Source organism: Carassius gibelio, chromosome A16 (genome assembly GCF_023724105.1).
Source record: "Carassius gibelio isolate Cgi1373 ecotype wild population from Czech Republic chromosome A16, carGib1.2-hapl.c, whole genome shotgun sequence".
Classification (NCBI taxonomy): domain Eukaryota; kingdom Metazoa; phylum Chordata; class Actinopteri; order Cypriniformes; family Cyprinidae; genus Carassius; species Carassius gibelio.
In genome coordinates this window covers 13,650,922-13,676,463 of record NC_068386.1, presented here as the reverse complement: position 1 = coordinate 13,676,463, position 25,542 = coordinate 13,650,922, and the positions used below count along the sequence as shown (strand labels likewise).

The 25,542-nt window shown below is 37.7% G+C and overlaps 1 protein-coding gene across 6 annotated transcripts; it reads right to left on the bottom strand.

Annotated features, from left to right (window-relative positions):
* Positions 1 to 35: 35 nt before the first annotated feature.
* LOC128030692 (intermediate conductance calcium-activated potassium channel protein 4) lies at positions 36 to 25,142 on the bottom strand. 6 transcript variants are annotated; one of them, XM_052618524.1, is made up of 9 exons: positions 24,620 to 25,139; positions 20,292 to 20,387; positions 17,382 to 17,836; positions 16,851 to 16,986; positions 9,207 to 9,317; positions 2,997 to 3,118; positions 1,361 to 1,430; positions 868 to 1,034; positions 36 to 789 (listed from the first exon to the last, which is right to left on the bottom strand). In XM_052618524.1, the coding sequence occupies exons 1-9, from the start codon at positions 24,902 to 24,904 to the stop codon at positions 786 to 788; spliced, it is 1,446 nt and encodes a 481-aa protein (XP_052474484.1). In that variant the 5' UTR covers positions 24,905 to 25,139; the 3' UTR covers positions 36 to 785. The 6 variants fall into 6 exon arrangements, 2 of the variants coding, with proteins under 2 accessions (XP_052474484.1, XP_052474485.1); XR_008187940.1 differs by lacking the exons at positions 36 to 789; positions 868 to 1,034 and having other exon boundaries at positions 1,403 to 1,430; positions 2,997 to 8,166; positions 24,620 to 25,141; XM_052618525.1 differs by lacking the exons at positions 36 to 789; positions 868 to 1,034; positions 1,361 to 1,430 and adding an exon at positions 1,446 to 2,433 and having other exon boundaries at positions 24,620 to 25,142.
* Between the last annotated feature and the right edge of the window lie 400 nt (positions 25,143 to 25,542).

Below are 25,542 nucleotides of genomic sequence, written 5' to 3'. Positions count from 1 at the left end.
GGCCTGTCAGGTTAAGGGGCTGATGGAAATTCAAGTCATTCACAGATTTCTTTATTGGGGTGCAGGTGGTTCAGCCTGATTTAGGGTCATTCTGAAAATATCAGTGTACAAGGGCAATAGTCTGTGAGGAAGTCTGGCTTACCCTTGACACCTAACTACAATTTATCTGACTTACCTTTGAAAAAGTTGCCAGCAATTTATAGAAACCTTCATCAGTGTGTAGTGATCAGGTTGTACACACATTTAAATGTAACTGGGAAACATTGTATTAAATTAGAGTCATAAAGTTATTATCATGTTGCTCAGCAGGATTCATACTTCCCAATTCTGAGATGAGCATCTGAACCTCAGACGTTTTCTTCGGTTTGATAATGACTAACTTCCCCAGTATCAGGCAAAAAAACAGGAACAATAGTTTTTTTTCATATTCTGTGACTTTCACACTGATATAAATCCAACTGAGGCCTGTGCGATTGTGTTAGAAGAAATCTAAATGTGTTCTTCTGTGTAACACCAGAACCTCATCGTCTTGGTATCTATCATGAACTGAAATTTTAAATCAGGAGTCAAAAGTTCAAAGTAACCAAAAGTAACCTTTTCCCAATTCACGTTCGTAGCATTAAGGAAAGGTTCGTAAATACACATGACAGAACGTCTGTTCAAAATAAAACTGTCTGCTGTGGTCGTTGCTGCTCTTAATTCCTTTGGTCATCATTAAGTTCCTCCATCCGTTTAAGAGGTTTAATTGATGAAGAGTACATAGCCTTCAAAAGAGATGTCCCAGGTCACCTGTGTAGAGAAAGCCAGACTTTATGCAAAAAACCAACACGTTTAGGTCAAGCACATAAACACTGTTGACGGCATTACCTGTGGTCCAGTCTGCGGTGATGGAGAGTCTGTGTGAGCAGCTCAGAGGTGTTTTGGAAGGAGCGTCCCAGCTCGTCCAGCTTCTGCTCCATGGAGATGATTCGCTGCTCAAGCTCAAGGTAAGAGCTGTTCCAGTTTGCACTCAGATCACACATGATCATCTGCATCTGTTTGAAGACAAGGCCATTTCCAGCTATATTTCATGAGTGAACGTGATTTGCCCCGTATATTAATCACATCAGTATAATAAGATACTCAACATTTGGTCAGATTTCTCACTCAAAATATTTAGGACATATAGTTTCTGAAAGATCAAGGTCTTGTTTTTCTTTTTATGTGCACCGCCTTAAGTATCACACAGGACACTGTCAGACTTAAGTTAGTTTTTACAGAGATCTTTATGGTTTCACAGAACATTTATATATCTGGGTTAGGCAAATCACTCTTTTATCCTGGCAAACTGACCTAGACACGAGTCTGATGTATGACTTACCTTCGAGAGATCCACCATCTCACTGGCAAAATCCCTTAACTTTCTCTGCTTCAATCGCAAGTGACGAAATCTAGTCGAGACAGGAAAAAATGAGTTCTATTCTGGTAAAATGCTTTAACAGAAGTCAGCTTGTCAGCAAATTAAATTTGAATTCGCTTTTTATTTTAATTTCAGTTTAAGTCATTTTAGTACTCCAACTTAAACTTATTTGATTTCAGTTAGTTGCCTGTCATAAAACAAAAGAATGCAACAGGTTTATTACAGGTTTTGACATTGGTCAACAGAGCAATGCTGAAATTCAGTATTATCAGATGCTGTGGATGTTGTCGACTCTGTGGCAATGCCAAGGCAACATGTCTAATTTAATTCACTGACACCAGCTGGATTTCTCAGAAAAGTGGTCTGATTAAGGATATTTTTCATTTTTTTACTTATCATTTTCTAGCTTTTTCAAAGAAACTGATTTCATAACTTGATAGTCCTTTTTTTACATACATATGTACAAACATTTATCATATTTTACAGTCAAGTACTTACATGTAGTACATTGTCTACTTACAGTGTATTTATCTGATAAAGTTCTGGTAATACAAGGTTACTACATGGGGTAGGGTTAGGTTCAGGGTGACTAGTTATTACATAGTTATTGTAATTACTATAATAAGTACATAGTATGTACATGAGGAACAGGACTGTACAATAAAGTGCTACCAAATGTTGTATTATATATGTACATAGTAAGTGAACAAATGAATATTATTGAAACCTTTTTGCATTCATGTAGGTTTTTGGGGTCATTTCAGGGTTAAATTCATGATTTTCATGAGGCCTACTGGCTGATGTCCTTGAATATGCTGTTTTCCAAAAAAGCAAAACAGAAATCAGCTTTTGCAGGGGAACCATCAGCAACTGCTGTATCATGCAGAAATGACCAGTGTCCGTGTGACATGGGAACAAAAACCAGACAAACCAAACCAGAATGACCTCTTAATTGTGTTGCGGTCTGCTTGCTGGGATTCTGTTTTAGCTGTCGCTGCAGTACTCAGTTTCTTTCCAGAGTATTTTTGGTGGTTCTGCTAACCGTAAAACAGGAAGTCAGAATCCCTCCACCCTTACAGCCATCCACAATTACTCACAGATCTTATACATGCACACATGGAACATTCTAAGAGCCAGATTCCTGTAGTCATTAACGATGTTAATAAACGCTGTGGTGTAAATTCGGACACACAGCTTCCTATTCATTGGTCATAAAGGAACTGCAGCTAAAGAGGGCAGCCAGCTGAGCAGCAGAGTTTGGGCACCATTGGATCTTCAGACTGCATGTTATTACCTGGGTGATCAACGACTGTTTTTATTTTTATTTTTTGATGGTTGTTCATGAGTTCATTGATTGTTCTGAATAGTTAAACTGAGCTCTGTTCTTCAGAAAAAATCCTCCAAGGCTATTAATAATTTAAACAGAATAATCATTTGTTTTAAATTATGTTTCATTATCTATTTGTTTAAATATATATTTATATTTTCAACTGCATAATATAATTTTTTCAGCTGTCCACAGACCCTCTTCCTTTCTCTTTTAGTGAATCTTGTATGAAGTGTAATGGTTGAATGCAGACTGTAATGGATCACTCACACACGGATGGCCTCCAGCAAGCATCTCTGGTGATGACGATGCTCTCCACTGTTGTCCTTTGTATGGGTGGTGCGATGCAGCAGCCAACATTCTCTTAGTACATTGGCTGCTGCGTGCCGGATCTGTGTCACAGAGAATTTGATTACAGTAATAAGTAATCCATCCATCATAGCTCTACAATGATAGTCTATTGACAGTCTGCAGGCCATTCCTTAAGTAAATAGTTGCATGTTTGCATTGTTCAGAAGACAGCTGATCAAATATTGTCTGAAACTACTGTACAAGTTGTTGTCTGTTTAATTACACTCAGTAACTATAATATTATTATTTGTGATGTGTAAATGACAAATTACTACATAACAGAGTATTACTAGAAAATCTGGACAGGATGTAAGGAAACTGGTGCAGTTTATTAGGGTGCGGCCTTGAAAACAAAAATGGAACGACGGGAACGGAAGGACAAGTAATGGTTATTTTGAGGGTGATTTGAGGATGAGAATAGCCATTATAAAGTTATATGTGGGTTACAGACAGTCAACGATTTTTTTTTTCTTTTAATCACACATTTCTCTGCTCTCTTTGATTTTATTATTGTCTGGGTTCCCATTAAAGACCTGCTCATAGTGATGTCACAAGCTCTCTGGCAATTTTGTGTGTTTGTGGTTATTAATAGAGTGCCTAACTGTGTCCAGATGTCTTCCTTTAATGTATCATCAAGGTAAAACATTGTAGGACCTGTTGAGTAGGACCTGTGGCATGCACACACACACACGCACACACACACACACACACACACACACAAACACTCAGCAATACAGCCTGTGACAGGATATGGTTTTTGCCAATTAGGTTTAGACCTTCATGAATGAAATAAATATTCTAGGCTCAGTTCAAGTTAAACTCAATCAACACCATCAGTGGTATAATGTTGATTACCACATGAACTATTTCCATTTGTCCAAAAAAATAAATAATAATATTCCAAAGCGGGTCTACAGTGAGGCAAACGGAATAAAAGTAAATTAGTCTAATTTGTAAACATTAAAATACTCACTTTATTATTGCTATTTAATACTATATGTATTAACATTAACACTTCACAACTTGCTCATGACAACACAACATCATAAACCCTAAAATGAACCCTAAAAAGACAAATAATTGTACCAGCTTTACGACTATAAGTGCTTTTATAAAGGCTTAATTTTTCTTTTTTTCGTCAAAATTGGGCCACATTCACTTCAGTTTGAAGTTCACCATCGTAATGAAAACTAATAATAGTTTAAATAATATATGTATTTATATTTACTTTGTATATACATTGTTTATTTAAAAACAAACAAACAAACAAAAAAATATATATATATATATATTGTATTAAATAATATTTCATAGTTTTATAATAAATTAAATATTGTTTAAATACATAAATTATATAATAATTAAAATAACACTCATTTAAAATCAGATTTTTTTAATTGATTTTTTTATTCTACTGTCCAAAAGTATTTGTGTCAGCTTCCCACAGATCATATACAGATTATAATCACCAGCATTCTAATCAGTCACAGTACGGATCATCTCATCACTCAGCCAGCGCTATAAAAGCACACACTCCTCACAGCCTCATTTTCTTGCCTTCCTTGTGGATCAAGGACTCAAAATGTATGCTCTGCTTACCCATGATCTCATACGTACCTCCTTACAATATTTTTTTTGTCTCCCTTGTCTTCTCCAGTGTCTCCCTCTATCTCCTAACTCGAATCCTGCTATACTCACCTGTCCCCAGCTCCTGGTAATCTCCATAATCTCATTAATTCTTTGTGTGTTCTCCAACTCTGGTTAAACAAGGAAAACATCATTATTTTCATTACTTCACCAAAGACTCACCTGCCAAAAGGTTGGCTACAAAACTGTTAATAAACACATTTGTTGGGTTAACATTCCATCTTCTCTCAGAGTCTGGTATTCCATAACAGAAGACCAGGCTATAACAGCATGAACCTGGCAGTTGTGGATCTCTTCCAGGAGCTGGTGGCTTTTCTCCACAAGGTCCTCAGCAAAACCATTCCCACTCCCACTGCACCATCAGCACCTGCTTTCTCACCAGCGACATCTCTGGCACCCATCTACAGTGCCAGTCCCATGGCCAGTCCAGCACACTTCTAGCAGATGTAATGAATGCTTGCTGTTAACCACCTTCTGCCAAGGATTGGAGAACTCTCTGGGGCTGCATCTTGGGGCTTACGATGGCACCACAGGGCTTGAGCACTTTATTCAACTGTCCATCAGAGTCACCAACAGAGCAAAGGACTGTATGGAGGATAATCAGTACCAAAAACTGCCTCTTTTTCACCAGCCAGAGTATCCCAGTTTTCCAGAACCTTACCCCGAGTCCATGCAGATTGACCACACGTGTTTATATTGTGGCCAGAGTCCACTACTCCTCCTAGACCCATGGTGAATGTTCCTATTTTTGTTTCCTATTCTGCCATTAATATACATCCACTCACGTATATGGTTTAGCTCACCGCTCACTGGTGGTCACTTTGGCCAGGGAAAAGTTTGATACTTGTTGGGTTTACTCCAACTTCAGGTTGGTCAGCTACATACTGAGGACATCTGCCTATTGGTTCTGGAGAATTTTACCACTGGGATCGTTCTAGGGTGTCTCCGGCTCATTTCACATGAACCTTCCATCTCATAATCCACCAGTGAAGTCCTGAAGTATGGCGAGGATTGTTTCTCCAGGTGTTTCCCAAATCTGCCTCGACCAGTCTCCCTGACTTCAGTTTTTCCTCGGAACTTCACCTCCATCAAGAGCCCTATAGAGAAGTGATCTGTGGATATTCCCTCATGTCCATGTCAGCAATGTTTTCTGGCTGAAACGAGTCTCTCAACTACCATCTCTTAGACTATGGGACTGTGCCATTAACATCCTGCCCAGTGAACCAGTGCCCAGACGCAAGGTATATCCTCTCTTCATCCCTGAACAGAAGGCCATTGAAGAGTATATTGAGGAGGCATTGCAACAAGGCTTTCTCTGTCATTCCACTTCCCCTGCTGCTTTCAACTTTTTATTTGTTTCCAGGAAGGACAAAGGCTTGCAGCCTTGCATAGATTACCAGACATTCAACAAGATAACCATTAAATTCCATTACCCTCTTCCTCTCATACTTGCAACCCTGGAACAACTTTGCAGAACTTGAATCTTCACCAAGTTGGACCTCATCCGGGTACATGAGGGGGATGAGTAGAACACTGCCTTTGTGACCCCTACAGTCCACTATGAGAACTTGGTCATGCCCTATGGACTAGTCAATGCCCACCCAGTATTCCAGGAATACATGAACAAGGTGTTCCGGGAGTACCTCCATCAGTTCGTCCTGGTGTGTATTGATGACATTCTAGTGTACTCCTGAAACAAGACTGAACATCGCCAGTACATTACTAAGGTCCTCAAGAAGCTCTGTGAACACAAACTGTATCTCAAATCTAAGAAATATACCTTCCATCTTTCCTCCATCCAGTTCTTCAGATATTACATCAGTTCCAGTGGTATCAGAATGGATGAGAGGAAGCTGGACCAACTACTATTAAAGAGCCCCAGTGATTTCTTGGTTTCTCCAACTTGTATTGCCGTTTCACCAATAACTATAGTGCCATCACCTCTCCTCTTACCAATCCACTTCCCATTTCTCAGTGTCCCTGGTTAAATCTAGGAGTGGATTTTGTGATGGATTTGCCTCAGAGGGGTTCACCTACATTGTGGTTGTGGTAGACAGATTCTCTAAAGCCTGTCAACTGGTTCCTCTCAAGGGCCTACCAACAGTAATGGAAACAGCTGTTCAATCATGTCTTCCACAACTACAGCATTCTAGAGGACATAGTCAGTCTTTCTTCTGGTTATCACCCTCAAAGCAATGGCCAGAAGGAAAAGAAAATCCATGAGACAGGCCATTTTCTCCATACCTTCTGCCATAGCTACCAGAACTCCTGGAATTGTTACTTTGCATGGGCAAATACGCACAAAACTCCCTCCATCAACCAGCCACGGGTCTCGCCTCACTCCAGTGCATACTAGATTACCAGCCACCACTGTTCCTCTGGTCTTGGGAATATTCTGTTCTGACATCTGTGACCCACTGGTTCCAGGAGACCGTGAGGCTCTGGGACTCAGCTCACCGACTTTGGCAGAGGGCTGTTCATCATCAGATACACCATGCTGCTGTCCAGACAGCCATTTTCCAACCAGGCCAGAATGTCCAGTATAACTCCCCTGCAAGAAGCTGAGTCCCAGGTTCCTTCCTGGTCATTCGCCAAATCAACCTGGTCACTTATTAGTTAAAATTACCTCCACACTACAGAATTCCCCCCATTTTCCATGTTTAACTCTTAAAAGTTTACCACTCACCTGTTTCTCCTGTTCCCACAGAGCCTGGTCCCGTGGTTGATCCCCCTCTTCCAATAGTACTAGAGCCAGGATAGCTACTCCGGTCCTGGAGAGCCACAGTCCAGCAGACTTCAACCTTTCAGGCCTTGATTAGCTTGTCCAGGTCTGTTTGATTAGGCTTGAAGCAAAAGTCGTCAGGACTGCCACCCCTGTACTAGAGGATGGAATGGTTTGTGCAGTCAAGGAGATCTTGAACTCCCGGTGCTGTAGTTGTTGGCTGGAATACCTTGTTGATTGGGAAAACAATGTTCCAGAGGATAGATCTTGGGTCCCCAGGCATGACATCTTAGACCCCAATCTTAAAGCTGAGTTCCATGCATCACATATTCGAGGTCATCCACCATGACATTGAGGCCCTCAGGAGCAGGCCGTAGAGAGGGGGGTTCGTCATGGCCAAACCAGGCTCACCCATCAGATAGCGCACTCAATCACCAGAATTCTAATCAGTCTGTCACAGATGATCTCATCACTCAGCCAGCGCTATAAAAGCACACACTCCTTACTGCCTCATTGTTTGGTCTCCATTGTGGATTAAGGACTCAAAATGTATGTTCGTCTTACCCGGGATCTTCTACTTACCTCATTCAGAGATTTGTTTTGTCTCCTTCGTGTCTTCTAGTGTCTCCCTCAATCTTTTCACTCCAAACCTTCTATACTCACCTGTCCCCAGCTCCTGGCAATCTCCATCATCTCATCAATTTTATGTATGCTCTCCATCTCTTGTAAAACAAGGGAAACTCTCATCATTATCTTCATTAATTGACCCAAGGCTGTCTATTTACCTGAACTCACCTGCCATTATCCATTGCTACAAAACTGTTAATAAACACACCTGTTGAGTTAGCATTCCATCTTGTCTCCAAGTCTGGTATTCCATAACAATAGACAAGGTAAAGTTATTTTGTTGTTGTTGTTGTTGTAATTTTATGTCACAAATGCTGTCAAGGAAGCTTAAAACCTGGAATATTACTTTTAAAAGTTTGATATTTTCGGTGGTGGGAAATAATCAAATGTAACTACATTTTCAAAAACACCTGTCAATGCTTGCTCACTCAAAACAGTCTGATTTAATTACCCTTTGTCGAAACTCTAAGCATCTACCATTCTTCTATATGCTTTTATTTTGAGGTCTCTCCTCCTTCCCTCTGATGGATCCTGCCCACCTGCCCACCTCTGCATCAAGATCCTAAGATCAGCACCTTCACTCATTTCCAGTGCATATGCTAACACTCCCTCACAACACACACATCAGTGCAACTTATTTCCTGTCTGAGTTAAACTTCTCATGGACTGACACAAGTTTTCCTGACAGGGACCTGATTGTTTCCTCCCTTTGACGCCTTTTGTCCGCTATCAAGATCTCAGTGGCCACCCCTGCCCGGCCATCCTAAGCATTTTCCCACACTGTGCTGCTATTAGGAATCCCCTATTTAAGGAAAAAATAATAACATTATAAAAAGCCTCAGAAATCAAAACACGCGTGCAATGTGGAAAATTATGCTGCTTCCATTCATGCCTCTGCATCCTCTGGGTCGATGCTTTTTATGTTTCTCATCCGAAATGGACTGATATTTTTAAAGATTAAGTTAAGTATTCCCAAATGGCTAAGCTAAGCTTGGTTAACATTAATGCATCTTTTTTTATCACTACCAAATTGGTTATAAGGAAATAACCATAGGTGTTGACATAAAGACAATGAAGAGCTTAAAGAGAATGGCATTTATGGAGTGTTTTATGTGGTGGTCTGTCTTGCTCACCCGCTTGGAGATCTGAATGTCCATCATGAAGAAATGCACATGTTTCTCCCCTTTGTTAAGCGCCAGTTTCTTAGTCATGACTGCTACCAACATAGCAGTACATGCCACACCCTGACAACAAACACATAGACATGAGCTTGGTTACCATCTGTCTTATTATCCCAAACATGTACTCAGGCATAAAGTATTCAGAGTTAATGATATTCAGACAGTACACAGAATTCTACAAAGATTCTCTGTAACAAGTGTATAAATATTTTTTTTGGGGGGGGGGGGGGGGTTAATGAAATATAATGGCATTTATTTTATTCAACTCAGTTTCAAAATTCGGAAAGCTTTTCCAAAACAAAAGATATAGGAATGCAGCCCATTAATAAAATAAAATATAATAAAAATAAAATAAAGTTTAAAGTTTAAAATAAGGTGGATGTCTGTATGAAGAATGTTTCCATGTAATTTTACACTAAACAGTTAATTTACCTGAACGCCTTCATTTGTTGCATTAGAGAGAAAAAAATGTTGAGAGATAAAGAAAGGGAGACAAAGAGAGAAGCAGTTAGTTGTTATGAAGAGAAATAATAGTTAGTAAGCATTAGTTTGTTCGCTATGGTATTGACTAAAAGTTCTGAAGACACAAAGGCTTACAGTTCTTCCATAGTTGATTATTTACAGCAGTCAAGGAAAATGCTGAAGCATAATTACAGAAATCCCCTTGTTTAGCCAGGATTAATATATATATATATATATATATATATATATATATATATATATATATATATATATATATATATATATATATATATACTTATTTATTTATTTTATTTTTTATTTTTTTAATATATATATTTGATTTATGGTTTTCTACATACTGTAAAATCACCCTTCATAAAGATGTAGAACAATCTGTGAAAATATAACCTCTATATCTTTAATGTTGACTGAGTAAGGCCATGTCAACGATTGAAATCTTAGTGAAATTAATGATTAAAATCTTTGATGCTCGTTATCTCATAATTAGATTTTGAGAGTTCAGCCTGGATTTCATAGACAGGGTCACATATATTGTGCTGGCAGACAGTGTGAATTCCTGTGTTATATAACTTGAAATATGTAGACACACATTCATCTTTTGAACTGTCCCACCTCACAAGCAGAATTTTTAGGAATTCATGATGCAAAAAATTAAGCTACAAAAAAATCTTGATTATTATTTTTTTCCCTTCTCCACTGCAAATATTCAAACACTTAAACCATATTAATATGGAAGAAAAACAGTATAATCTTATATAAAACTGTATATAGTTATGCACAAATTCATTGCATATGACATAGTCATGTAAAAAGCTATAAACAAGAAAATATCTCAACTTCTTGATTGATGCTATTGTCTTAAAATGTAAACTATATTATTGCCCAGCATCTGATAAAAGCAACAATATAAGGCATTAAAATATTAAGATATAATAAACATTATCATCAAAATTTTCTGTGGCTGCTTTGAAAAAACATGTTATGAAAAGTACCTTATAAATAAAATGTCATTTAATTTTCACATTAAACTATTATCACATTTTACAATAATGGCAATTATCTCATTGTTTGTTCTTTTTTTTCATTAGATTTAATTTAGTTTAAGCTTAAAGCAAATGATTTGTCACTGATAACCAGGCATATTTTATTATTACTGAGACACCATTTTAGTTTTTATTATTTTAAAGGTTAGTACTTATTTCTATATTTTCTGTTTCATTTTAATTTTATTACAAGATTTTTAACAAAGTGTTTAGAAATTAGTATTTTATTTTTTGTTGTTGTTGTTGTTTTTACTCATGTTGTTTTCATAGATTTTTTATCTCTGATTTAGTTTTACTTATTTTAGTACATCAAAATAAACAATTAAAATGAGACACATTGCCTTGGAATCTAGGCTGAAAGTATATGCTAAACTATTTATATATTATATTCATATGCTAAAAAATTATTCAGTCCATCAGTTCGATCGACTTTTTGCTTCCGGTCGGGTCGGGTACGCTGGCGCGCTTGGCAGCCGCTCCTCTCACCGTTTTGTTTATTTTAGTAATGTTTTATTATTTTAAGCGCCTCTATGATTGACCCATCTCGTTTAGCTAAAGACTCTTACGATCTTTGCCGTGACACTGGCTTGCTACGTCCTAAACGATATATTCACCGGGGTTTGAGGCGAAGCTTTACAGCTTCATCTTCTCCCAGCATTTGTATTTCTACATGCCGACGTAAGACTAACAATCTGTTTTACACTTGTATTGATCAACGTAATTTAATACTAGTACCCGTGTGGAGATTAAGTCATTGTTGACTCCATTTCATAGCTCGACTTATGCTGCATTATTTAATGCCCGCTCTGTGAATAACAAGGCACTGTTCTTATCGAATTTTATTCTGGACAAAAAGTTGGACTTCCTGTTTTTAACTGAAACATGGCATAGAGAAAATGATGGACTTCTGTTCAATTAGATCACTCCTGTTGGTTTTGGAATCTTAGATCTTCCGAGGTTATCTGGCAGAGGTGGAGGCATTATTGTGATTTACAACCTGCAATTCAAGATAAGCCCTGTATCTGTTTCCCAGTTCTCATCATTTGAATGCCTAGTTCTGAGTATTTCTGCTCCTACATCTACCATCAATTGCAACAGTCTATAAACCACCTAAGACATCACACAAAGCTTTTACATCAGAATTTGCTGAGTTGTTGAGCTTGAGCTTGAAGTTCCATAGAATTCTTATTGTGGGGGACTTTAATATACATGTGGACCGAAGTGACTCTGCGGTTGCCAAGGAATTTTTATCGCTTCTTGACTGTCTTGACTTCTCACAGTTGGTGACAGGCCCAACTCATTATAAAGGCCATACCCTGGATCTTGTGATATCAAATGGTTAATTTGTATCACAGTTATCATCTGTTGACATTGGATTGTCTGATCACTCAGCTGTTTTCTTTAATCTGGAGATGCATCTTTCAAGTGTGCCTACAAAATGAACTGCAGCATTCCGGAAGTGGAAGTCTATTGATCAAACAGTTTTTTTCTAATTCTGTTGTATCCACTTTAAGTGACCAACATTCAACATCTTTGGAGGAGAAAGTTTCACAGTTTAACAATGCACTTGTTACTAATCTTGACTCTTATGCTCCTCTAAGGTCACGTCAGATTACTTCAGCCCACACTGCTCCTTGGTATAATGATAATTTGCACACTAGGAAGGCTGCATGTCGTAAAATTGAGCGTAAATGGCGTCTTACTGGCTTGAATGGTCATTATTTGGCTTGGAAGGACCTTCTGGGTGACTACAGAGCATGAATTGAGACTGAAAGATCTTCTTATTTTTCTCAGACTATAGAAAACAATCAAGGAAACCCCAGACATGTGTTTCAAACTATAAATAGACTGCTTAAAGTTGATGCTGCCACCATAGACTGCTTAAAGTTGATGCTGCCACCACCTTGCCTGTTTCTCAACAGCTATCTGATTCTTTTTTTTAAATTTTTAACTCTAAAATTGATAGTGTTCACAAAAAAAATTCTGTTGCATCTGCTCCCACTGTCTCACTTCTCTGTTCATCTGGGTTTACTGGTTTTCCTCTCACTAATTTTCACATCTTGATTCTGAGGGTCTCAAAAGGGAGGTATCAAGCATGAAATCTACCACTTGCTTGCTTGATCCTATTCCCTCAAGCTTATTTAAATATTGCTTCGATGTTTTGAGCCCTATTGTCCTTAGTATTATGAATGATTCATTGCAGATGGGAGAGGTTCCAGCAGCATTAAAGATTGCTGCTGTAACCCCAGTACCAAAAAAAGAAAATACTACTCTGGAGGATTTTAATAATTTTCGACATCCAACCTTCCGTTCATGGCAAAAATACTTGAGCGCGTTGTTACCTTTCATCTACGTAACCATCTCGCAATTAATAACCTGTTTGATCCTCTTCAGTCAGGTTTTCGTAAATTCCACAGTACTGAAACGGCTTTGGTCAAAGTTACCAATGATTTGTTGATTGCTTCTGACTCCGGTGTAATTTCCATTCTCATCCTTCTTGATTTAAGAGCAGATTTTGATACTGTTGATCATAGTCTATTACTCGCCCGCCTTGAACAAGGGGACAGCTTTGAAGTGGTTAAAATCCTATTTTACTGACCGCTCTCAGTTCGTTTCCATGGGTGGTTTCAGGTCTGTGATTAGGTCTGTTTTCACTGGGGTTCCTCTGGGCTCAGTCTTGGGCCCTTTGCTTTTTAATATTTATCTGGCACCACTTGGACAGTTGTTGCAATCGCTTGGCCTCCATTATCACTTTTATGCTGATGATACACAGATTTATATACACTCAAAGTCTGGTGAACATCTTGATGTTGATTTTCTGTCCGGCTGTGTTTCTGAGATAAAGGAATGGATGAGTACAAATTTTTTGTGTCTGAATAGTGGTAAAACTGAAGTTATGCTTATTGGTTCCCGTCATCAAATTTCAAAAGCTGGTTCCTTATCTTTGACTATTGATAGGCTTTCATTTGATTCTTTTGTCCAGAGTACAGTTAAATCATCCTTTTTTCACCTCAGAAATATAGCTAGATTACGTCCTATGCTAAATTTCTCAGTAGCTGAAAAGCTGATGAATTCCTTTGTCATCTCTAGGATAGATTACTGTAACGCCCTTCTAGCCGGAGTCTCTAAATCCACACTTAACAAACTACAATATGTACAAAACTCGGCCACCAGGATATTGACTGGGTCCAGGGTATGCAATCACATCACTCCAGTTTTGGAGTCCTTACACTGGCTCCCAGTCCGATTCAGAGTAGATTTTAAAATTATGATGCTGACATATAAAGCATTGCATGGCTTGGCCCCTTATTATTTATCTGAGTTGTTAACTTCCTATATCCCAATTCGGAGACTGCGTTCTTCACAATCCAACTTGTTGGCTGTTCCTCAAACACGCTTACGATCTATGGGTGACAGGGCCTTTTCTTCTTATGCTCCTGTCCTTTGGAATTCTCTGCCTCCTGATCTTAGGGAAGCACAGGGCTATGACATGTTTAAAGGTAGACTTAAGACTTATTTTTTTTAATTAGCATTTGATTGTTGATGTTACTTTTATTGTTTGAGCTATGTATTGCTTGCTTTTTGTACAGCGCTTTGAGAAGTTGCCTTTAAAGGCGCTTTATAAAATAAAGTTTATTATTATTATTATTATTTAAAGCAACAAAATCTGTTTTATGGTTTTAGTTGTAATTAACTATAATAACCCTGTTTATAACCAGTGTGATTTTATTTATTTATTCATACTCAATTTCTCAATGATAAGTATCTATTTGGGCAAAAAGAGAAAACATACTGATGAAGAATATAATTTTTTTGCAGTGCTGGTGGTGGAAGTGCAAGTCAAACACACAGAAGTGCATCATACTTCAATTTGATGGGTAACAGGTGATAATGGAAGCTGATCTCGACACTTGAAAGTCAATAAAATCTCATCTTTAAGTAGAGAAAGTGATGGGAGGCATTTACATGAGACAACCAGGCATGTTGAACACTCCCATTGAATGAGCTGCAGGTGAGAGGGCTATCCCTAATCAACATCCCGTATACTGTTCCAACTGAATTAGGAAACATTTTTCTGGTTTTCCAAGTCTTGGGCACAGGTTGGCACACCCTCCTGATCTAGTGGCGCCAAATGCTATAAACCACCTAAAAATGGCAATGGTGGAAAGTTTTCCCTTAAAAAAAAAAGGGGAAAGCTTATAAAAATACTGAGCGAGGGAGAGAAAGAGGAGTGAAGGATTATTTTCCACTGTGTCAGGGAGGTGTCTGGGTTTGGCTTTAGCCTCATGCTTCTGTCGTGTGAGCCGCATGCTCCTATCCTGCGGGCTTATCTGCTCTGATCGGAAATGAGGGATGGAGAGAAGAGAAGGGTGGACAGTCCGGTGCAGATGCAGCTGCCTGAGTCAGAGAGGGGCTGGAAACCTAACCCTCACGAATATACGGCACAACACAGCACATGTTCACAACACGCACTGGCACACGCTAACGTTTGTTCATAAAGTACATTAGTTGTCATGAACTAACAATGAAAAATAAAGAACTGATTAATCTCAATTGTAAATAAAAGACTTTTTAAATCTCAATGTATTGCTCATTGTTGTTATTTACTGTTAGTAAATGTAGTAACTAGTGTTAACTAGTGTGACCTTATCGTAAAGTGTTACTAATCATCCTTTCATTTTCTTTGTTAATTACCTTGTTTTTAAACTACAAAATTGTAAATCTACAATAAAAACGATCATTTGACCCTAACGTTAAGAACTAATATGTGTTAATATTTAAAAAGAATAGTAATATTTAATATGCTTCTTCCATGAAATTAATACATATCGACAATATTTTCAATCATTCTGTCTGAAATGATCTTGTACGGGTGTAACCAAAGTACTTGGTTTACAGACAAAACAATCTGTGTATCATTTTGCTAAATCATTCCCTCCCTTCTTCACTTACTGAACTCAATGCTCAGATACACCCAGACACACACAAAGCCTGAGAGTCCATATTTAAAGCATTTTTAAATATGTTCATCATGCCTTAAAGATATGATTTAAGCATACAATCTATAACAAACAGAAACTAGTTTGCTGGATACTTGTTCAAATGCAACTTATTTATTCAGATGACCGTGTTTATTAATCATGCGACTGAATAGCTGAAAGAAGTCACAGACTGAGACTATGATTCTATTTAAACCGTAATCTTCATCCTTCTTCAGAGGGCCTGCTTGCACAGCATCACTGAGTGCCGCTGTCAGGAAGGGTGGAAGAACAGCTGTGACTGTACAAAAAATGTGTCCAGATGGACGTGGATCTTATAAATCAGTCACAAAGCTTTAAGTGTGATGAAGTGGAACCAGTGCAGCAAGGTGTCATTTAAGAGACAAATGACTTACAAACCACATACAAGCATTCTTAGACCGGTATTATTTAACTGATCTATGTTGTGAATATGCATCTTTAATTATAGGTTATCCTGTGATCAACGGGTCAGTAAAATGTACATCTAAAGTATATGGCATAGTTACAGTTAACTGAAAAATGACTCATAGTGATTCTGATTTAAAGCACAAGCTCATGAGCAAATTTGAATCTCTTTTACTAAAACGAACATAAGAGTAAGTTTTCACATCATCATGGCTCACGCTGTATTTGTTGTTGTTATGAAATATTACATACATATACTGTACACCAATATAGCTGACTAAAGCACACACACACACACACACAGTTTTCAGGCTAAATTATTGTCACATTTGCGACTATTAAAATCAAAGTCGAGAGCTACCTAACAATGCATATACAACATCCTGTGATAATGCTAAATAAAATGTATTTCTTTACTAAACTAAAGAAATGGAGCTCAGTGGAACAGTAGGAGTCTTTGTCTTCTTTCATAAAAAAAAAAAAAAAAGTTTTCATCTTCAGTAATTGTCAATAATTACATCATTTATTGCATTTGTCTCAAACTGCTAGTACCAGTAGATCGAGAGCATAAGAGTAATAGTTAAAATGAATAATAGTTGAGTAATATGAGTAATAGTTAAAAGTAAGTTAAGAGTTTTATTTACCATGACACCTGTGAAGAGACACACCAACTTGCCACAGCTGGTGTGAGGGTACACATCTCCATATCCCACTGTGAGGAAGGTGATGGCTATCAGCCACAATGCTGTGTCCATGCCACCTGTCTCTACCTGTTGCTGCCTATAGGTGGAGACAGAAAGTGACTGTAAATATACGCAGGGTATGTATTCTGCAAAACTAACAAAACCAGACTTAAACTGATTAAAAATGTCTAAATAATTGTTGCAAAAAGGCAATGACTCATCCATGCCATGACAAGTAAAACAGAATATATTGCTCCAAATTTGACGGTCAGTAATGAGCTGATGCTGAAGAGCAATTTGTTTGTTCCTGAAATAAATCTATTCATAAGAAACGTACGACCACAACTCAAATTGACCATCAACATCAGAAGAAGCTTGATAACACTTGATTAGCTGTTTCTAATGAGTCGAGCAAAAAGCAAGTGAATGGAAAAAGCATAATAAATACTGTCTGTGTCAGTGTTTCGCTGCAAATGATTGCACATTCTGTACCTTTCACACAGTCGCAGCATCCAAGCTGCGGAGAGCCAGAAGAACATAATGAAGACCAGCAGCGTGCGGGCCGGATACTTGTTCATTAGCACCTTGAGCACAAAGCGGAAGCTGAAGTTGATGTTGTTGAGGGAGCCGATGCTCCTGTACGAGGCGCTGAGGAGCACCTTGCTGTGTAGCAGGACGGCTCTGTGCACGAGATACAGTCTCAGGAACATGAGGGCCGACAGCAGCAGCTCCACATCCAGCATGACTTCTTTGTGACTCGAGGACAAGCAGAGGGGGGTAGAGGAATTTTGCTCTGGCTCCCCCGCCAGTCTGTCCCCCATATCTGGCCTCAGGTAGATTGCCACGGGATGGATAGCACAGACAACGAGTTCCAGGGAGATGCCAAGCACCCGGTTACTCGTCATGGCAATGCGCCAGTCCACCTGGTTGTGGTCAATGATAAAAAGCTTGAAGAAAGGAAAGAAAAACAGAGGCAGGATGTGTATCAACAAGAGAATCACTTGATTGATCTCATAAGGAAGCAAAGATTAACAAAAGTAAGGCCGAGACGAGAGCGTGAGCAAGATGTTCTTGATTCACTGTAAGAACGGGGCCAAAACAAATACAGCCCTGCCCTCCCTGATAGGACGCCCAGCTGTAAACTGTTTTGCTTGTGAAGGACATGTGTGTCGGTGAAACTACCCGAAACCATAAATCACAAATGAATGGCTCATTAATTACATGACACAAAAAATATTAAACATGACTTGAAAAGCTGGAAATGAGTGACACCACATATCAGCAGTCGTCTTGGATTACAACAGACGGTTTGAAAAGTACATGGACCAGAATTCGGTTGTAATTGTAACTGTTGCTTACATTTTCCTGCTACACTTATTGTACCAGATCCAGCCGCTGTATAATCTGCAAAAGTTTTTCACTCTGCACTGCAGAATTCTCCTCATACATGAGGTCATTGGGTGCGATGACAAGACACAGAATTCTAGGTAATTTACTCAAATGTTTTGGCATTTCAAATCAATGGAGACTTACTGTGGCAAAAAGGCATGGTTTAGCGAGGAAAATTTATAATGCTTAAACTACACCAAATAATGTAACATATTGAGTGTAACATAATTAACCACACTATAATCTAATGAAAATAGAAATATATTAGTAGTAGGGTTATTGCATGTGCATCCCAAGGGGTTCCAGAGTGTATTTGGAAAGGTTTTGCTTTTGCTTTGTGAAACTCAGGTATAAAATAAATGAAAAATATTAGAACTGTCAGTATATGAATATACTTAATATTGATTACAATCTTGATAAAGGACAAAAAAATTTAAAAGGTTATTGTGAATTTTCTAATATTTGTCTTGTTGTTATGAATTTATATCTCACGTTTCAGACTTTTCTTCTCAGAAATGCACTTTCACTGGTAGAAACATTAACTTTTACATTAAACTTTTTCATTTTACATTAACTTTTATAAAGTGTTTCTGTAGCTCAAACTATAGAGCAGTGCATGGCACTATACCATGCTCATAAAAAAAACGTATAAGACAAAAACAAACTATAGCTTATATTATTATTAAACTTATAATGTATAAAACTAAAACAAAATGTAAACATATTATGTTGCACCATAAATACTTATTAAAAAAATACTTTTCTTAAAAGGAAGCTTTTCACCCTGCTGTACAATACTGATAGCAACATGTAGTTGCATAAGTTCCTGCTATGATAGGAATGACAACTGAAAATATCAATACTGAAGAGTCACCCCAATCAACAAAAGACTACTGGACTACAAAAGTGTTGGCCTTAATCTGGAGCAGTGTATGACACTTAATATATCAGTCCATATGACATTTTACATTCATTTGCTTCAATAGAAGTTAAGCAAACCTAATTCATCTGGCTGCAGAGAGTCAGATTTTGTCCCCCTCATGGAGACACAGTTAAGGGCTCGTCGGGTGCAAGGAATGGGGTAAGGGTTGGGCTGGTCTGAGAGAGATGTGAGATTGTGTAGAAGCAGGTAATGTCGAGTGGGACGATGAAGACATGTGCTGAGGTACTTAAGAGTAGCAGGGGTTTTTGGCCAAGCGTCATGCTTTCCCAGAGTACAGCAGATTTTAAAAGACAAGAATTAAGAATTGTGCATAAATATGCTTTCTCATTCAAGTTCCTAATTCTTCTGTTCCTTTTTATCTTCGCTTTTGTTTTACTTCATTGCCCCAAATGAGTCAGAAAGTGTAACTGACTTTTTAACTTTAAAGACCATGAGGTCCCTTTGGCCCCCATAATGCTAACTCTGTGCGAGGAGTTCAGATAACCCCCATCTGCTCCTCACACTTCACCCTTCTTATCTCTACACTACACTTGTAGATAGATGCCCTGCTGTGAAACGTTTTCTGAATTTGATGCTGCCAAAATTTAGTCCGATTTCTCTCACTGGCCTCAGTAAATTTTCTCTTTAACCATTATTCATTCCTGCTTAAGCCAAAGCAACATACATTATAGTTTTGGAACTGTGGTCACACAATCAAGTGACTATTTTTCAGAACTAGAAGAACTAGAAACAAAACTGAAAACAGTACTAAAATTAGGATGAAAAATATCTTCAAGAAATTCTTAAAGGACCAGTTCAAAAAAAGAAAATTATGTGATTGTTCTACTAGCTAAATATTTGAATGCATGTTTCAACTAAGTTAACATTCATTATATGGGCAGAAAATACCTTTGTTTGTGTTTCACAAAAGAAACAAAGTCATACAAGTGTCGAACAACACAAGGCTAATGAGTAAATGATGACAGAATTGTCATTTTTGGGTGAACTGTACCTTTAAGAGTAATATCTTCTGACATTCAGAGTTTAAAAGGAGGCGATTCAACGTAATCAGATTGAACAAAAACACTCACTCTGATGTCTTTATAATGGAAGGCGATGATGAGAATGAGCAAACAACCCGTGGAGAAACTGATGAGACCATTTATGGAGAGGGCATAAATGGATTCCTGGAGAGAAGAGAGAAAACAAAGAGAATGAGAGTGAATTATACCATAAAGGTTATAATGTTGTACTACTTTTCAATGGGAGAACTGAAAAATAGTACTTAAATTCAAATGATAAAAATTTAATAGTCTAAAGTTACAGTATTTCACTGTAATTTCCACTGATTAATTATTACATTTGGTTTAAATAAAGTGAGGCAGGTGCTTCCTGTTGAAAGAAAGCAATGAGCAATGTAACATTTTTAGAATCCTATTTAAGATAGCTTTGCTAACTTCAACAACCATGTTATGTGGGGATGACCATGCATGAAAATCGGCATCAAGCTTATTTGCCATTAGAGGTCAAAACTCAAATCCATTATTCAAACAGGCGCTAATTATGCACTAAATGATGTGGAAAGATGCAATATGACCGCAGGCAGTGTGAGCAACACAAAGGGGAGGGAGACAAAATGTGGAAAAACTTGCATAAATAGCCAATTTTCCTGCATAACCTGTTTTCCAAGAGAATGGTAAGCTTAAATAAATTATCGTGCCTGGAAGATCGTTCTGTTAGCATGTGCTCCTTCTCCATACCAATGCAATGAAAACAAACTAAAACAAATTCATGCACTGCAATGCAACTGTGAAAGCAAATGCCATTACATTGCCAGAGGAAAATATACAAACAATTACATCATTATACCGATTCTGATATAATGACAGTTCAAACAGATCATGTTTCTCAGCAGTTTTCTGAGCAGATTTTCTACAAACACAATAATTTTAACATGAAAATGTGGTAACTCATAATTTACTAAATAAACTGATCACTGAATGAACATAAACTTTAATTTGGCCTATATACTAAGTGATTTGATCTTAAGAGTGACATTAAAAACCAGAAAGGACCCTGCCACTTTTGTGTTGAGTTAATAAACAAGGTGTCCTGCATCAGTCGGAAACAGATTATTCTATGCATTAAAGGAATCATGCTTGGCAGGTATTTTGACGTCAACAGCGTATTTAACAAAATCAGAGTCCACATTTCATATAGAGAAATCTGGTATAACCAAAGTGGTTTAATAAGACCAGGTGCATACGTAGAGAGGAAACTTCCATTGCATAGGTTATATACCCAATCAATGCATGCTTTGGGTTTGTATAATAACTTGGCAACTTCCTGTACACAGTTCTGCTCAATCAATCTTCAAGCGATCACCCAAGTTCAGCCAAAAATGTAAATTCTGCCATAATTTCTTTCTTTCGTCAGACACAAAAGAAGATATTTTGAAGAATGTTGGTAACCAAACAGCTGCTGGTAGCCATTGCTTTCCACAGCATTTTTTAATTACTGTGGAAGTCAGTGGGGACCATCGACTGTTTGGCTGCCAACGTTCTTCAAAATATCTTCTTTTGTGTTAGAATTTTCATTTTTGGTTTAACTACCCCTTTACATTTACATTAAGTCGTTAAGCAGACCCTTTTAGCAGAACCTGATTTTACCAAGTGAGACATGTTCCTGGGACAACATCTTTGTTGACCCTGAAACAACATTGTGATTAACCAATCAGATTTGAAGAACAAGTTTATAGATTTTGTGAACACATCTAATTCAGCGATATCAGGACGTGCGACGCTTTTATCCAAAGCCATTTACAAATGAAGACAATGGAAGCAATCAAAATAAAAGTCCCTTTAAATCCAAAGTCTAAAACCACATAATTGTGATAAGCATCTATAGAAATAAATGAAATGTATAAGGTTGTTTTAATTGTACGGATGGCATGTGCGGTATTGTAAAAGTTATTCACAAATTGGCTTCAGAGAAATAATGAATGATTTCTTTGTGTTCATGGTAAATGCACCACACTGACATTCAGGAAACAGTAAAGTTTACAGGGTGTAGGGCTGAAGTTTGTTTTGCCCACTTTAATCACCACGGAATGTGGACAGGACAGCACGTGAAAATCAGCATAGTGCTTATGTCCCGTTTGAGGTCAACACTCAAATCCATTATTCAAACAGGCGCTAATTATGCACTAAATGGAGTGGAAAGATGCAATAGGCAGTCTGAGCAGCAGAAAGGGAGAGAGGACAAAATGTGGAAAAACTTGCATAAATAGCCGCTTTTCCTGTATAATTTGGTTTCCATGAGAATGGTAAGTTTAAATACACCGTCACGGTTGCAGAATTAGGCTATGCTTTGGAGGCGTAAATTAATTATTTCTCTAAATTGTCTGAAGCAGTATAATCAAAAATAAGTTTTAAGCAATATAACCAAAAATAATTGGAGGAAACTTGCTACAGCGTATCAAGAAAACCGAGATGAGAACACTGATTAGTTGTCAGTCAGGGCGTTAAAACTCTTCAGCCATCCATGTTGACTAGTACAGTGTGAGACTGCAAAAATAGAGATTAAGTGATAGAAGTGAAGAGTAGTACATTTTATAAAAGTCTAAATGAAGAAGATGCAGGTCTTAATGTAGAAGAAAAACAGCTGATACATTCAGGTTTGGTTCACAATAATATAAAACACTTATGTGGTCTTCAAATGAGTGTTTTTATACATTTATGAAATGTAAATCAGGGGCCAGATAAAAAAATAAAAAAATTGAAGAATGAAGTTAAGAAATGTTTGTAAAAGTTTGTAAAATTGTTCCAAAGTGCAATAAATAACAATAATACAACTTAAGAAATACTCAAATATTTTCTTAAGAACAACTTTTTTTTTCTTACAAAAAATATGTGAAGGTCTGGATTCACAAAATAAATAAGTACATAAATTCTAAAGAAGGAAGTTTAGGAATTTTCTTTAGATAAATTCCAAGACATTCATAAGAATGTCCCTAAGGGCAATTCCTATGAAGAAAATTATTAAGACATTATGTGTGAACATTTATTTATATTTTAAATAATAATTGGCTTTTGTAAGGAAAATAGCAGTTAAGAAGAATTCTGTTCCTAAGAATGTTTTGTGAATCTGGCTCCAGAGATATTATCCCTTTTTATTGTTATGTTGTTGTTGTTGTTAAATAAAATAAAATATATATATATATATATATATATATATCTGTTTAGTAGAGCAAGGTGCTAGCAAAACCAAGGTCATGGGTCCAAATCCTAGGGAATGGATAAACTGATACATGAATGCACTGCTGCACTGGACAGCACTGTGATTTGCTTTGGCTAAGCGCATAAATGATCAGACAAATCTAAATAATGACTCTGGGATACATAACAGTTAATAAGTGATGACAGTGACTATCCGGTTTCCTGTGTTAAGTTTGGTTTCTGAGAATCTACTCAGTATTACATGTTCTGTTGTGCTTTATTTGTATGTTCTTTTTTCACCTTACCTTAGCGTTACAAATTAATATTTTTCTTCTTAAGACATGTGTGACCAAGTAAACCTGCACTAGAGTCATGATTTTGCAAGACTAAAAGATGTTTCCTCTTTTGGTTAACCTGATACCCCCCATTAATGTGTTCGCAAAAAACGTCTCTAGCTTTTTCGAGATTACTGGCTGATTTGTGGAATGGAACGAAAGAAACTCCGTTAATGTATAAATGCATTTGTGTGTATTACCACCTGCAGGGACATGATATGAGACCTAAGAGAAGTTTTGATTGGTGGAAGTTAATAAAGCGTATCTCATGTATTTTTGTGGGCATTCTAGCCCCCTAAATAAACAAGTTTTATCCAGATGAAACAATAAAGAGTTAGATCAGTGCTTCCCAAACCTGTCCTGGATGCCCCCCTGCCCTGCACCTTCTGTATGTCTGTATATCTAACACACCTGATTCCACTCTTCAGCTCCTTAGTAGAGACTGAAAGAACTAAATTGGGTTTGTCTGATTAGGGAGACATATGAAATGTGCAGGGCAGGGGGTCCTCCAGGGACAGGTTTAAGAAGCACTGAGTTAGATCAAGTAGTAATAGTGCATTAAGATAACAACATGTATCCACTTTTTAACAAAAAACTGTATCAAAATAGTTACTTTTCTTCAGTTCCCCACAACTAAATTAAAATCGTCCCTATTTCAGGCGTGCAGTTTTGGAATGTTTAATTTCTTTATTAGGGTAAATTATTATGTGTGTCTCTTCTCCTGAATCCGGATGATATTTCTCTTTATTGAAAATCATTTTACCTTCTAGAGCCCATAACTGATGCCCCATCCATCAAATTCACTACTCACTTGTCTCAAGCGCTCTGGTGTTTTCTGTATTTCACAATAGCTGTAGATCTACTTACTGGTTGATACACTAGTGGGCACAGCTCAGCATGTAATACCATCAGCAGAATGCCTAACAGCGCGGCTCCCAGTGCCCACGCGCAGAGGCGCTTCTTGTCCTCCAGAAGGAACTTTCTGTCACGCAGTCTGTAAAGATTCCCCCCCTCGATCGGACCGAGTCTCTTCCCCGTGTGAGACAGCGGTACTCTTATCTCAGTCGTTTCCCCGTTATGGTTGACAAGTCCATCACAGTTTCTGCCATCCACCTTGGTGTCCAAGTGCGCGAGGCGAGCGGTCATCTCCATAGCGCGCTCTTGTCTTCAGTCCATACAGACGTCAGTCGCCTTGTTCTCCATCCTGCTGTCCTTCCCCGTCTCCAAACAAAACTTCGGAAGGCATAGCGCGTTGAAGTCGAGAAGTATTTCAAAGCTCAGAGCGAAGACCGAAACGCGCGCTCATACCTGCGAACTTCCACTGTTACGCGCCTCAGCATTTGACTTGGGTCTGTGGGTAGGAGCTCTGAAACGGTTCACTATGATGAAGTAGCGTTCTTACGTATGCTGTGCTCTTACGTACGTATTAACTATACAGTTAATTGTGTATAGGTAAAGCGCTCCAATTATAATATACTTTTTAATGATTTTATGTATCTTCGAGGCACAAATCCGTTCCCGCGTGACTTTTTTTTTCTTACACAAAACACACACAATATTTATTTTTGACAAGTTTGTAAAGTGATAAATAGCTACTAACGGAATTTCTCATGTTTGTTTGTGTACCGCCCGATAGTGATATTTATATCGTATAGGCCTATTTAAACAAGTTGCAATTTTTGGAGGTAAATGAAACATTTCAAAACACCAATTAAAAGGAATGCATTTTTTTTAGACTTAGCCTTTCTTAAAGTTCCTTTTCAGCCTTAAAACATATTTTGCTGGCAGGT

What these genes read in the sequence shown, in the direction of transcription:
- LOC128030692 (XM_052618524.1), bottom strand. Translation starts at nt 24,904, where the DNA reads ATGGAGATGACCGCTCGCCTCGCGCACTTGGACACCAAGGTGGATGGC. An exon ending in TCCATTATAAAGACATCAGA is followed by an intron (nt 17,837 to 20,291) that starts GTGAGTGTTTTT and finishes CCTTTCTTCAAG; the next exon opens with CTTTTTATCATTGACCACAA. An exon ending in GTCTCTTCACAGGTGTCATG is followed by an intron (nt 9,318 to 16,850) that starts GTAAATAAAACT and finishes GTTTGTTGTCAG; the next exon opens with GGTGTGGCATGTACTGCTAT.